Here is a 13031-nt window from a genome sequence, read left to right as displayed (position 1 = left end):
AACAACCATGAGGCTGGCATGTCACTTCCATGTGAAGTGATCAGCTGGACTTATTCCTCTTACAGACAAGCACCTCCATGAGATCCCAAGTCTTTCTCAGGTTTCTATCACAGTGTGTGTGTGTGTGTGTGTGTGTGTGTGTGCATATAACCACATTATCCTACTCTCCCCCCTCATAACAGCTGAAGAAGCTAAGACTCGTCACCCCCCCCCCCCCTTTTCCAGTACTAGCTACTAAAGGTGCCCAAGTACATAGCTGAATTCAAGTAGGCAGCAGGCTACCACTCACAAACTTACTGAGTCAGCTATTTAAGTACATTTATCACTGTGGCGTTTTGTGCATGCGCTTTGGGTACAAAACATATTTTTATGTTAGTACTTTGAACTCATTGTTATGGTACTTGCATGTTTGGTTCCGACACCATAAAAATTAACCAAACAGCACTGTGTTCAGCAATCAAATAAGCATTACGAGTTTTAAGATCGAAAATGAGCAGATCAACCAATGTTCAAGTAATACTGGTTTGGGGGTTTGTATTAACAATTAATTCAAATATCAGCACTGTGTATGACAACTTGTTGGAACAGGATGGTAAAATTGATGCTGATAAATTCTTTAAAAAAAAACAAACACGTTACTACTTTCTCAAATTTTTACAAACAATTTATGCAGCTTATGTAAGTGTTTATCTGCTAATTATTTCCATATCAGGTTGACAGGCAGTTAAAAAAGAAAGACACACATCTCAAACATACAACCTTTCTTGCTGTAATCGATCACAAACTAGATATATGAAGTACAGAAAGCATAACACCAGTAAACAAGCATGCTTTTTGGTTACATTCTTAGTTTTAACGAACAGCTTATTTCATACCTCTTCAGACACTCTGTTGTCCATGGCGCCTAGCATGGAATGTAATGCACCTGTTTAGAAAATAATAAAGAATTAAACATAGGATATGATATACAAATATGTAACTCAACATTTCTAACAGTACATGTAGGAAAACACATCTGACAATGAAGGATGTACACTTACACTGCCTGCAAAATGAGAATGAACCCCTCTGCCTTTTCTAACACATTATCTAGGTTTGACTAGTTTTCTGGACGCTGGAGAAGCTGGCTTTTGCACCACATGATCTGGGTTTGCCTAGCAGTCAGCATGCTGCAGAAGCTGGGGGGGTGACAACTGCCGGCTCACATAACACGGGGGTGGCATGGTTGGTTCCCACTATTGGACTTGGTGGTTATGCTTGCATTAAGTGGTTTGCCACATACTACAATATCAGTGTGTATACAGGCACAAATCTGCACCCTGAAAGCAAACATTAGTGGAATTTACAACTATGGCAAGAGGATAGAGTTAGTAGCATAATGAAAAATACTCCCATCTCCCACAGTGAATGACAGCAACAATCCTTTTGACTGACCCTCACCTCCTAGGGCTACAAATAGGCTAGTGGGCTCTTGCCTACAGACTCTTGGTGCAGAACTAAAGCATGCATATTATGACACTAGCAATTAAGGTCTGGATGTGAGCCATGACAGTCAGTCTCTAAAGGGTGGGTCAAGCACCCAAAATGTAAGGGTTGCTGCAGCCTGATCAAATGAGAATGTGAGGTGATGCAGCCCCAAAGTAAAAAGACAGGGCAGTAGATATCCATCACCTGAATAGAACCATGCATGATGATGCTGACATAACTGTATATCTGACTGCTAAGAAAAGGATAACTCAAAATAAAATACAGCAGCTGCACAGAAGTTGGGGGTAGAAGGCTTGGAGCACTACATCATCACAGGAATAACTGGAAAAAATTAAACCATGACTCCTAGAAATACAGTAACTTGGCTCTACTACCAACACTATATCTGGGAGGGTAAATGTCTATAGGATAGAGTTCTAATTTACCAAAATGCTTGCTTCTGAGACATTTTACAAAAAACATACAACAAAACATACATAGAGCTTCGTATAGCATACAAAACTTCACAAAAAAGGTAAATAAGTTGCATGTACCACTGAAATGCAACTCATGGCAGTAAAAATCAAAACCCAGGAGAGTCCACAAAGGAATCCTCCATGCTAAAACATTAATGTGTCAGCTTAATAGCTAAAAGGGACTACACAAAACATTTAGCCATGAGCACAAAACAAATGCTATAAAATAATCGCAAAACAACAGTAGTAATGATAACAGTTTTAGTAATAATAACAGGAACAACTTTGGTGTTTTTAGCATTTCCACACTAACAGATGAATAAACTCAATAAAAAATGTTATATTGAAAGGTGATAATGGACAGCAAATGTAAATTGGGTGTTCAGAGCCAAAAATATTTAAACTGCATAAGAAACCGATAGCTGTTACTTGCATTAAATCATCTGAAGAAAGGTATACACTGGATGTACTTAGTCAAATAAACAGGAAATAATAGGTAAAGTACTCAGACTGTGAGAAGGCCTTCAGAAATTAGACTTCTCCTGACTTCACCAGCTTAAACTATTTCTGAAAACTTTTTAGTTTCCACAGTTGGAGGTATGCAAGCCTCTGACTGGTACAAACTATGACACCATAACTGTAATAGAAGGGTGTATTCAGCCCTTGCACCTCCAGGTTCTAACCAACTGAACAACGTGAAAACACACAAGTATATACAAACCTGACTTCCAGGGGGTGTGCATCAGCTGATGCTGGATGGAGTGTTCAAGCATAGGATGAATGGCTTTAGGGTAAGAAGAAAGTACAGTTGTGTACACTTACCATAAATGCAGATGATCGAGTGTATTCCCTGTTGCAGTCATTACATTTGGGTTATCTGCTTGCAGTAGCCCTCAGTCGGCCTGATTAACAAAGTCTTGGGTCCTGCGTCGGTTGCTGTCCCTTCTTCCATGACGTCAGGTCGTCAGGGGAATAAAACATGCAGCCGACGCCATTACATCAGGTTTTCTTGCCCCAGATGTCAGGTGTCCCCCTAATGGGAAGCAATTAAATCTATAAATACAAGGATATACCTCTAACAAAAAAGCAAATACATCAAAAAATCTTTTTGAGCACAATAAATGAAAGTAGAGGTATAGCCAAAAGAAGAAAGGGGGCTGGAGGGAGGGTAAAGTACAGTTTTGTACCTACCATAAATGTAGATGTTCGAGTGCTAATACAGCTGCAGTAATCACAGATGGGTTCTCTGCCGTCAGGCGGGCCCTCGGTCGGCCGAATTCCAAAGTCTAGGTCCGGCGTCAGTTGTTGTCGCTTTCTTTCCTGACGTCAGTGAGGCAGGGGTATATAAGACACAGCCGACGCCATTTTCTTCAGTCTTTCTTGCCCCAAATGTCAGGTGCCCCCAGAAGGAAGGCAATACATAAATTATATTTATATACATGCAATGCAATATAATCAAAAATCAGTAGTTGCAAGCAAATATACCATAGAAGGATAACCCAATCAGGTTGTATGAAGAGGGGTTAGGCCCTAGGCCTTTACCAAGAGGGGAAGGAGGAAGGGAAAACTGTACTGCAGCTGTATTAGCACTCGAACATCTACATTTATGGTAGGTACAAAACTGTACTATGTTCATCGTGCATACAGCTGCAGTAATCACAGATGGGTAGAATCCCAAAGCTACGCACAGGGTGGTAGGCACTAGGTGGAACTGGGATGAGCCAGAATGCCCTGCAACACAGCAGAGGCAAAGCCTGCTCTAGTTTTGGAATATAAAGTCAGGTGGTAGTGTTTTGTGAAGGTATGCACAGAACTCCAAGTGGCTGCCTCCAAAATATCTTTGGTAGGAACTCCTCTGAGGAAGGCTGTAGAGGTAGTTGTGGCCCTGGAGGAGTGGGATCTGATGCCTGTAGGGACAGATTTTCCATGACAGGAGTAACAAAACCGTATGCAGTGGCCTATCCTTTTTGAAACTGTCTGTTTGGTAACTGGCTTCCCTTGAGCTTCTACAGCATAGGACACAAAAAGTTGGTCTGATTTCCTGAAAGGCTTTGTTCTGTCCAAATAATAACATAGCTGTCTATGGATGTCTAAGGAGTGTAGCAGCCTTTCCCCTTTGTTTTGAGGATTGGGGTAAAAGGTAGGTAAGTGTATGGCTTGATTTAAAGCCACCCTGGATACCACTTTAGGCATAAATGACGGGTTGGTTCGAAGGGAAACCCTGTCCTGATGGAAGATGAGAAAGGGCTGCACAGCCATGAGGGCTTGTAGTTCCGAAACCCTATGAGCTGAGGTAATGGCCAGAAGGAAGGCTGTTTTCCAGGACAAATATTGCAAATCTGTTGAGGCAGCTGGTTCAAAGGGAGGCAATGTTAATTTTTCTAGAATGTAATTAAGATCCCAGGCTGGTATTGGTTGTTTCCTTGGTGGTCTTATATTCTTAGCCCCTCTGAGGAACTGTCTTAAGAGTGGGTGAAAGAATAAGGATGGATCAGTGTTGAATTCTGCAGAAATGGCTGAGGCATGGATTTTTATGGAGGAAAATGAAAGTTCACTGTTCAGCAGCTCAGCTAGATACTGTAATACCTGAGGCAAATTCAGTTTTCTAGGGTCCTGGCCTTTTTTCTCATTCCAAGAGCAAAACCGTTTCCATTTTGCGGAGTAAGCCTTTCTAGTAGATGGCCTTCTGGCCTCCAAAATGACATCCTGCACCTCTTTGGGGAGTAGGGTCTGTTGTGGTGTTAAGGAATTTTCCATGCAGCGAGATTGAGTGTTTCAGCTGACTGTGAAGAGTTTTGTAGCTGTGCTGAGTCAGCAGAAGAGGCATCAGAGGTAGAGACCAGGGAGGAGTATGTGTTAGGCTCCTCAGGAGTGGGTACCAGTGTTGTCTTGGCCAGTCTGGAGCAATCAGTATCATCTTTGGTCTGTCTGCTCTTGCTTTCAAGAGTACCTTGGGCAGAAGAGGCAGAGGTGGGAAAGCGTAAACTGTCCATGCTGTCCAACTGAATGAAAGGGCGTCCACTCTCCAGGCCTTTGGATGAAAGGTCCTTGAACAGAACTTTTCCAATTGATGATTCCTGTGGGAGGCGAAGAGATCTATGTCTGGCCTCCCCCACGCTTGGATTATCTTTGTAAACACTTGAGGATGCAACTTCCATTTGTGTGGATCTGTCATATTTCTGCTTAGATTGTCTGCCAGCGTGTTTTCCAAACCTGGCAAGTACTGTGCCTGAAGTTCGATTTGCCATTCCAGAGCCAAGTTCCAAAGTGTCATGGCTAGTCTGCACAGGGGGTATGAATGTGTTCCTCCTTGTTTGTTTATGCACCACATTACTGTGGTGTTGTCTGTTCTTATCAATAATTGTCCTGGATGCAGGAGGTCCTTGAAAGCTGTAATTGCATTTATCACTGCTAGCATTTCTTTCTGATTGATGTGAAGGTGCTTTTCCTTTTGGGACCATTTGCCCTGAATGCACCTGTCTGTCATGTGCGCCCCCCAGGTGTAATCTGAGGTGTCTGTTGTGATGACTTGATTTGCTTGAGGCTTGCAGAATGGGAGACCTGTGTTTGTTTGACATGCTTGGGCCCACCATAGAAATTCCTTTTGCAAACATGGAATTATTGGTATTATTGTTTCCAAACTGTGGCTGTGTTGAGACCATAGGTTTTTTAGGTACCATTGAAGTTTCCTCATATGCAACTTTGCACATGGGATTAAAAGAATGCAAGATGCCATGAAGCCCAGAGCCTGCAGGATTTTCCTTGCAGTAAGCCTGGTACAATTTGCTAGTATTTTGAAGTACTGAGTTAGTTGCCCCTGTTTTTCTGGCGTAAGATAGGCCATCTGGGTGTTTGTGTCCAAGTTGGCACCCAGGAAAGTTATTTTCTGAGATGGTGTTAGCCTGGATTTCTCTTTGTTGACTGTGTATCACAGGAATTCAGTAACCGTGTTACATAAGCCAGATGTTCCAGAAGTATGTGCTTGCTGTCCGCTTGGATCAGGCAGTCGTCCAAATAAGGGTAAATTTGTATCCCTTGAAGTCTGCAGTAGGCAATTACTGATGCCAGGCATTTCGTGAATACTCTGGGCGCAGTAGATAAGCCAAAGGGCAATGCAGAGAATTGATAGTGAATTGAACCTGCAAGAAATCTGAGGTATCTTCTGCAGCTTTGTCTGATTGGGACATGCAGGTATGCCTCCTTGAGGTCCAATGTTACCAGTCAAAACTCCTTGCCCAGCATGGGAAGAAGCTGCTGTAATGTGAGCATCTTGAATTTTGTGCAGTAAGAATGTGTTTAGGATGGATAAGTCCAAAATGGGTCTCCAGTCGGTTCCTTTCCTTGGTACCAGAAATAGCCTGGAATAAAAACCTTGACCTTGTTCGTGAGTAGGTACCTCTTGAATAGCTTTCATGTCTATGAGCTTTGAAATTTGTAGTTGTGCCTCTGCCCTTTGATTGTGTGGCAGGTTTGGCATGCCTCTCATTTTGGAAGAGTGTGAAAATGAAATCTGTAGCCTCTGTTTATAACGTCCAGGATCCATTTGTCTGTTGTGACAATATGCCAATTTCTTGTAAATAATGCCAGCTTTCCTCCCAAGGGTGCTGCCAGCTGAGACTTGCTTGGCATGGAAAGGAGGAAGTCATTGGGTTTGTTTCCTGTATTGTTGTGCAGTCTTCCACCTCTTGGTGCTGGAGTTTGCCATTGCCTGCCTCTATATGATCCTTGTGATTGTCCTCTGCCCCTTGTGCCTGTATCTACCTCTTTGGGGCTTGTCCATGGCTGGAAAGGACCAGTTTTAGAAGGCCAATTACTGCTAAAGCGTGGTGGTTGAACCTGTAGAAAAGCTTTGACAGTTTGCATAGATTTGGCTTTTTCTTCCATTTTCCGTAGTATCTCCTCAGCATTAGTACCAAATAGCACATCCTTTTGTAAAGGAGCATCTAGTAGTTTAGCTTTCACATGATCAGGCAAGATTTGTTCCCTAAGCCAGGCATGTCTACGAATGACTGATCCTGTAACAGCAGCTCTACTTGAGGCCTCTAGGGCATCATAGCCACATTGTAAGGTGTGTTTACCCACTTGTTCTGCACTGTGCATCATATCCTGCAACTCCTTCAAATCTGGTTGTTCAGGTTGAGACATTTTATTCCTTAATTGTGATAAAAGAAACTGCTGATATTTAAGCATATGAAACTGACAATTTAAGGCCCTCATAGCTAGGGTGGCAGAGGTATATACCCTTTTTCCCCACCTTTCTAAGGATCTTGACTCTCTTTCGGAAGGTAGTGGATTCTTAGCAGTAGATGCCTTCATTCCCCTTGGGGCCTTGAGAAATGGTTTCAGGGTCAGCATTATGGCTTTTGTAAAGAAATTGGTGGGAGTTAGGAACTCTGTAGTACCTATCAGGCTTGACTGGGGCAGGAGGCAGGGAATCCGGATTAAGGCAAGCCTCCAAATAAACATCATCAAGTATGTCCAAGACAGGAGGTATCGCCAGAGGTCTGTGTTGAGGTAACAAAAGAAATTCCCTAAGTCTTTTCTTGGAATCAGAAAAGTCTTGGCCTTCCCAATGGAAGTGTTCCCTCAAGGTGTGCAAGGTTTCCCCAAAAGAAAAATCCTCTGGAGGAGATACAGAAGGAATGGACTGCTCTGCATCAGAATCTTCAAAAGGGGAGTAAGAGTGTTCCTCTACATCAGAATGTTCTGAAAAAATGGAGCCCTGATCAGAAGAGGGAGAATCTTCCTCCACTCTGGGTCTCTTGTCTGGAGGGGGTTGGGAACCCCTGATAAGAGCAATTAAATCCTCAGCCATTTTAAGCATCTGCCTTTTAGGCATGGGGCCTGGAGATGGGCCCTGTGCAACAGGCCTCTTGGGATGCCTGGCTGGTTTGGACTTAGTAAAGGCCTTAATGGAAAAGGAAGATGAGGGTCTAAAGACACCATGGGTGGAAGTGGACCTGTCCACATTAGGAGGCTCAACACACACAGTGGCTTCGGTGGTTGTAGTCTGGGTATGGGCCGAGGTACCTGCGGTCTCGGTTACAGAAGACACCGCCAAAGAAGTGTCGTCGGTAGTCAGGGACTGCATAGGCGTCTCGCTGAGAACCGGACCACGTGTAGCCGGTTTTGGTGTGGTGTCGGTGGAGACCGCGGACCTCGCGTGTCGGTCCTTGTCCTTGCGTTTTTTGGACAAAACTGTAGTCGGAGTCTCCGACGACATTTTATAATCAAAGGCTTTACCAAAAAGGTGTTGGGCGAACTCCGCCCGACGCTTAATAGTGCGTTTATTGAAAGTAGCGCAAAAGCGACAGTCCGAGACGTCGTGGTCTGGGCCAAAACAAGGTATGCAGAGGGAATGGAAATCCTTATGAGGTATTTGCTTCCCACAAGAAATACAATTGTTAACTTTTTCTGACATCAGTCTGAGGCAAGAAAAGATTCCCCAACGGGGTACTTAGCTTTAAAGAAGACTTCGGTTTCCAATTTTTCGTAAATTCAGGAGCTGGCCGACCGGCACTTGCGAACTGCTTCTGCTTCGGGCACCGCGCGGCAAAAAAGACTGAAGAAAATGGCGTCGGCTGTGTCTTATATACCCCTGCCTCACTGACGTCAGGAAAGAAAGCGACAACAACCGACGCCGGACCTAGACGTTGGAATTCGGCCGACCGAGGGCCCGCCTGACGGCAGAGAACCCATCTGTGATTACTGCAGCTTTATACACGATGAACATCCAGGAATGCAACAGTGAATACACTCGAACATCTACATTTATGGTAAGTGTATACAACTGTACTATGTTCTTCCTGTTTCACTGTTGCAGTCATTATAGTTGGGTAGATTCCCAATGCTCAGGTTGGGAGGAGGAATTTAAATAGAATTAGGACTAGCTATAAGGCCCTGCAAGACTGCAGTGGCAAAACCAGCTCTGGATTTAGAGAAAACTGGCAAATGACAATGCTTGGTGAAAGTTATGTACAGAACTCCAAGTAGAAGCTTCTAGGATGTCCCTAGTAGGGACGCCCTGGAGAAAGGCTGTAGAAGCAGATGCAACCCTGGTTGAATGGTGTCTGATGCCCTGAGGGACAGGTTTTCCATGATGCTTATAGCAGAAATTAATGCAGTGGCCCATCCATTTTGAAATGGTTTGTTGTGAAATAGCTTTCCCCTCTGTCCCTGCAGCAAATGCCACCAGTAGTTGTTCAAATTTCCTTTGCGGTTTAGTCCTGTCCAAGTAGAATCTAAACGGTCTGTGCACAACTAAAGAGTGCAGTAACCATTCCCCTTTGTTCTGTGGGTTAGGAAAGAAGGTAGGCAAATGAAAAGAAATTCCCTAAGTCTTTTCTTGGAATCAGAAAAGTCTTGGCCTTCCCAATGGAAGTGTTCCCTCAAGGTGTGCAAGGTTTCCCCAAAAGAAAAATCCTCTGGAGGAGATACAGAAGGAATGGACTGCTCTGCATCAGAATCTTCAAAAGGGGAGTAAGAGTGTTCTGATTAAGAGCCACACTGGATACCACCTTGGACATGAAGGAGGGATTGGTTCTTAAGGACACCCTGTCCGCATGAAAGATGATGAAAGGTTCCACTGCCATAAGGGCCTGTAATTCAGATACCCTTCTTGCAAAAGTGATTGCTAAAAGAAAAGCTGTTTTCCAGGAAATAAATTTTAAATCTGCAGTAGCAGCTGGCTCGAAAGGAGGAAGAGTGAGCTTCTCCAAGACCAAGTTAATATCCCAGGCTGGAGTTGGAGCTCTCCTGGGCAGCCTTAAATTTATGGCCCCTCTGAGGAACTGCTTGAGCCGTGGGTAAGAGAATAGGGGTGGCTCTCTGCTATAATGAGCTGAAATGGCGGAAGCATGAATTTTGATGGAGGAAAAGGACAAGCCCTTATGAAGCATCTCAGTCAAGTATTGTAGAATCGGAGGTAAATTGGGCACTGCTGCATTCATTCCTTGAGATTGGTTCCAGGCACAAAATCTTTTCCATTTTGCAGCATAAAATTTTCTAGTACTAGGCCTCCTTGACTCTAAAATGATATCCAGCACTGATTTACTGATGGATGGTAAAGGAGAGCTTAGGTAAATAGCCAGGCTGCTAGGTTCAGGGTTTGCAGCTGAAGGTACAGAATCTGGTTCTCCTGCTGAGACAACAGGGAGTCTGAAACAGGTGCCATGGAGCCAAGCGTGACACACTACACAAGAGTGGGTACCAGTGTTGGTGAGGCCAGTCTGGTGCAATTAAAATTGTCCTTGGCTTGCCTGTTTGATCTTTAGTAGTACCTTGGAGAGCAGAGGCAGAGGAGGAAAGGCATAAACTGATGATTTTTTTCCAGCTAAAGGATAGAGCATCCACTTTCTAAGCTAGCTTGTGGGGAATCCTTGTCCAAAATTTGTCCAGTTGATGGTTCTGGGGGGAGGCAAACAGCTCTATATCTGGGCTCCCCCATTTGCTTGCCAACATGTTGAAAATCCTTGATTCCAGTTTTCACTCGTGTGGGTCCATGAGGTTTCTGCTTAGTCCATCTGTCAGTGTATTTAGTTTTCCTGGCAGGAATTGAGCTTGTAGATTCACTTGGTAGCTCAAGGTTGTGTTCCACAATGCCATGGCTTGTCTGCAGAGGGGGTAATAATGTGTACCCCTCCTGCTTGTTTATGTACCACATGACAGTGGTGTTGTCTGTCTTTACCATTAGTTGTCCTGGAAGAATGTGGTCCTTGAAGGCTGTCAGAGCATTCTGTACAGCTAACATTTCCTTTTGATTTATGTGCAGCTGCATTTGACTTGGGGTCCATTTGCCCTGAATGCACTTCCTGCCAGGTGAGCCCCCCCATGCATAGTCTGATGCATCTGTTGTTAAGATTTGGGTGGCAGGGGGTAATGTGAATGGTAGCCCCCTGTTTTGGTGGCATGCCTATGCGCACCAAAGGAACTCTAGGTGTAGGAAAGGTACGATAGGAATCCTTGCTTCTAGATCCTGTGAAAGTTGACATCCATAGGCTTTTGAGATACCATTGTAGTTTCCTCATATGTTGTTGTTGTGTCTTTCAGCTTTTCCCAGTTAGGGGTCGCCACAGCGGAACTCCGGTCCGCTAATGATTGGTAGTTGATTTTTACGTGCCGAGTTACCAGCCCTGACGCACAACCTTTAACGAAGGTACGCCCATTCACGCATGTCTCCAAGCAGAAGAAGCTTTAGCTGAGAATCCAACCAGACAGCGTCTTACTGTGAGGTGACAACGCTACCGCATGCAGCCTTGCATATGGAATTAGAAGAATGCAGGAGGCCATGAAACCCAAGGCTTGCAGTATTTGCCTTGCAGAAAGCTGGGTTTTTGTGGCTACTTGTTTGAAGTAAGTTGTCAAATGAATCCGTTTCTCTGGCGTGAGGAAAGCCATCTGGGAAGTTGTATTCAAGCTTGCTCCCAGGAATATAATTTGACAGGGTACCAGGTGTGATTTCTTTACATTTATGGTGAACCCCAGACAAGTCAGTACCCTTTGAACAAAGGCCAGATTATCCAAAAGAATGTCCTTGCTTTCTGCCTGAATTAGACAATCATCCAGGTATGGATATATTTGTATATTTCTTTGCCTGCAAAATGCAATGACTGGAGCTAGGCACTTTGTGAATACCCTGGGCGCAGTGGATAAGCCAAAGGGCAGTGCAGAGAACTGATAGTGCATGTAGTCTGCTTTGAAGCATAGGCATCTTCTGCAAGACTCCTTGATAGAGATGTGCAGGGTATGCTTCTTTCAAGTCTAGTGTTGTCAACCATGCATCCTTGCCTAGCATAGGAAGCAGCTGGTGAAGAGTCAGCATTTTGAATTTTGGAATCGCCAGAAAGGTGTTTAGAGTAGAAAGGTCCAGGATAGGATGCCAAGTATGGCCTTTTCTGGGTACCAGGAAAAGTCTAGAATAGAAACCTTGACCCTTTTCCACTTCTGGTACCAACTGAACAGCTCCCATGTTTAAGAGAGAGAGAGTACTTGATTTTGGGCCTCTGCCCACTGATTTGGGGGTAGATCTGGCCACCCGCTTGGTGTTGGTAACATGTGGAAGTGAAATCTGTATCCTTGGGACACTATATTTAAAACCCATTTGTCTTGGGTAATGAGTTCCCAGTTTTTGGCCTGCACACCAATCTTTCCGCCTAAAGGAGCATTCAGTTGGGAAGTGCTTGGAAGTTTTAAAAGCAAGTCATTGAGACAGTTTTCCATAGGGGGGAGTCTTACTACTCCCAGATTTGGGTGCGGAATCCCCCCACTGCAGAGTCTTGTGTCCCCCTTGGGACTGAAACCTGGGATTTCTACTGTGTCTGGGTTTGACTTGGAAGGGGCTGGAAAGGACCAATTTTTAGAGGGCCAGTGCCTACTAAATCTAGGAGGCTGAACTTGTAAGAAATCTTTAACAGTTTGCATAGATTTAGCTTTACCTTCCATCTTTTTAAGAACTTCCTCAGCCTTGTTGCCAAACAGGCAGTCCGGATTTAAGGGAGCATCCAACAATTTAGCTTTAACATGATCAGGCAAAGATTGCTCCTTAAGCCAAGCATGCCTTCTGAGCACAGACCCAGTTACAGCAGCCCTGCAAGAGGCCTCTAATGAATCAAATCAACATTCCAAAGTATGTTTTCCAACCTGTTCAGCAGAATGCATTAAATCATGTAATTCTTTATTTTCAGCACAGTCAGGAATCTTTCTGTTTAAGCAATCCAATAACATGTTGTTGATACTTTAACATATGAAACTGCCAGTTTAAAGCCCTAATGGCTAAGGTTGCAGAAGTGTAAACTTTCTTACCCCATCTATCTAGCGCCCTGGAATCTCTATCAGATGGGGTAGGATTTTTAGCAGTAGAAGCCTTAATGCCCTTGGGTCCCTGTGAAATAGTCTCTGGGTCCACAATAGGATTTTTAAAAAGGAACTTGTGAGAATCAGGAACCCTGTAATATCTGTCAGGTTTTCTGGGAGAAGAAGGCAAAGAATCAGGGGCCAAACTAGACTCTGAAAAGGCATCAACAACAATCCTATAGGAGGTATAGCTAAAGGCCTATGCTGATGCAGGAGTAAGAAATCCCTAAGCTTCTT

General features: G+C 44.0%; 1 protein-coding gene across 1 annotated transcript in view; it reads right to left on the bottom strand.

Annotated features, from left to right (window-relative positions):
• PTPN23 (protein tyrosine phosphatase non-receptor type 23) overlaps window positions 1-13031 on the bottom strand; it is a 1983393-nt gene that overhangs the window by 1561712 nt on the left and 408650 nt on the right. The window contains exon 5 of the mRNA XM_044066015.1: window positions 876-925. Within this exon, the coding sequence (XP_043921950.1) occupies window positions 876-925 (50 nt within the window). The remainder of the gene's footprint in view (window positions 1-875; window positions 926-13031) is intronic.

Source organism: Protopterus annectens, chromosome 3.part0 (assembly GCF_019279795.1).
Source record: "Protopterus annectens isolate FY-2018-M chromosome 3.part0, PAN1.0, whole genome shotgun sequence".
NCBI classification, from domain to species: domain Eukaryota; kingdom Metazoa; phylum Chordata; order Ceratodontiformes; family Protopteridae; genus Protopterus; species Protopterus annectens.
Note: the sequence above shows the minus strand (reverse complement) of the source record. Positions and strands in the feature narration are given on the sequence as shown.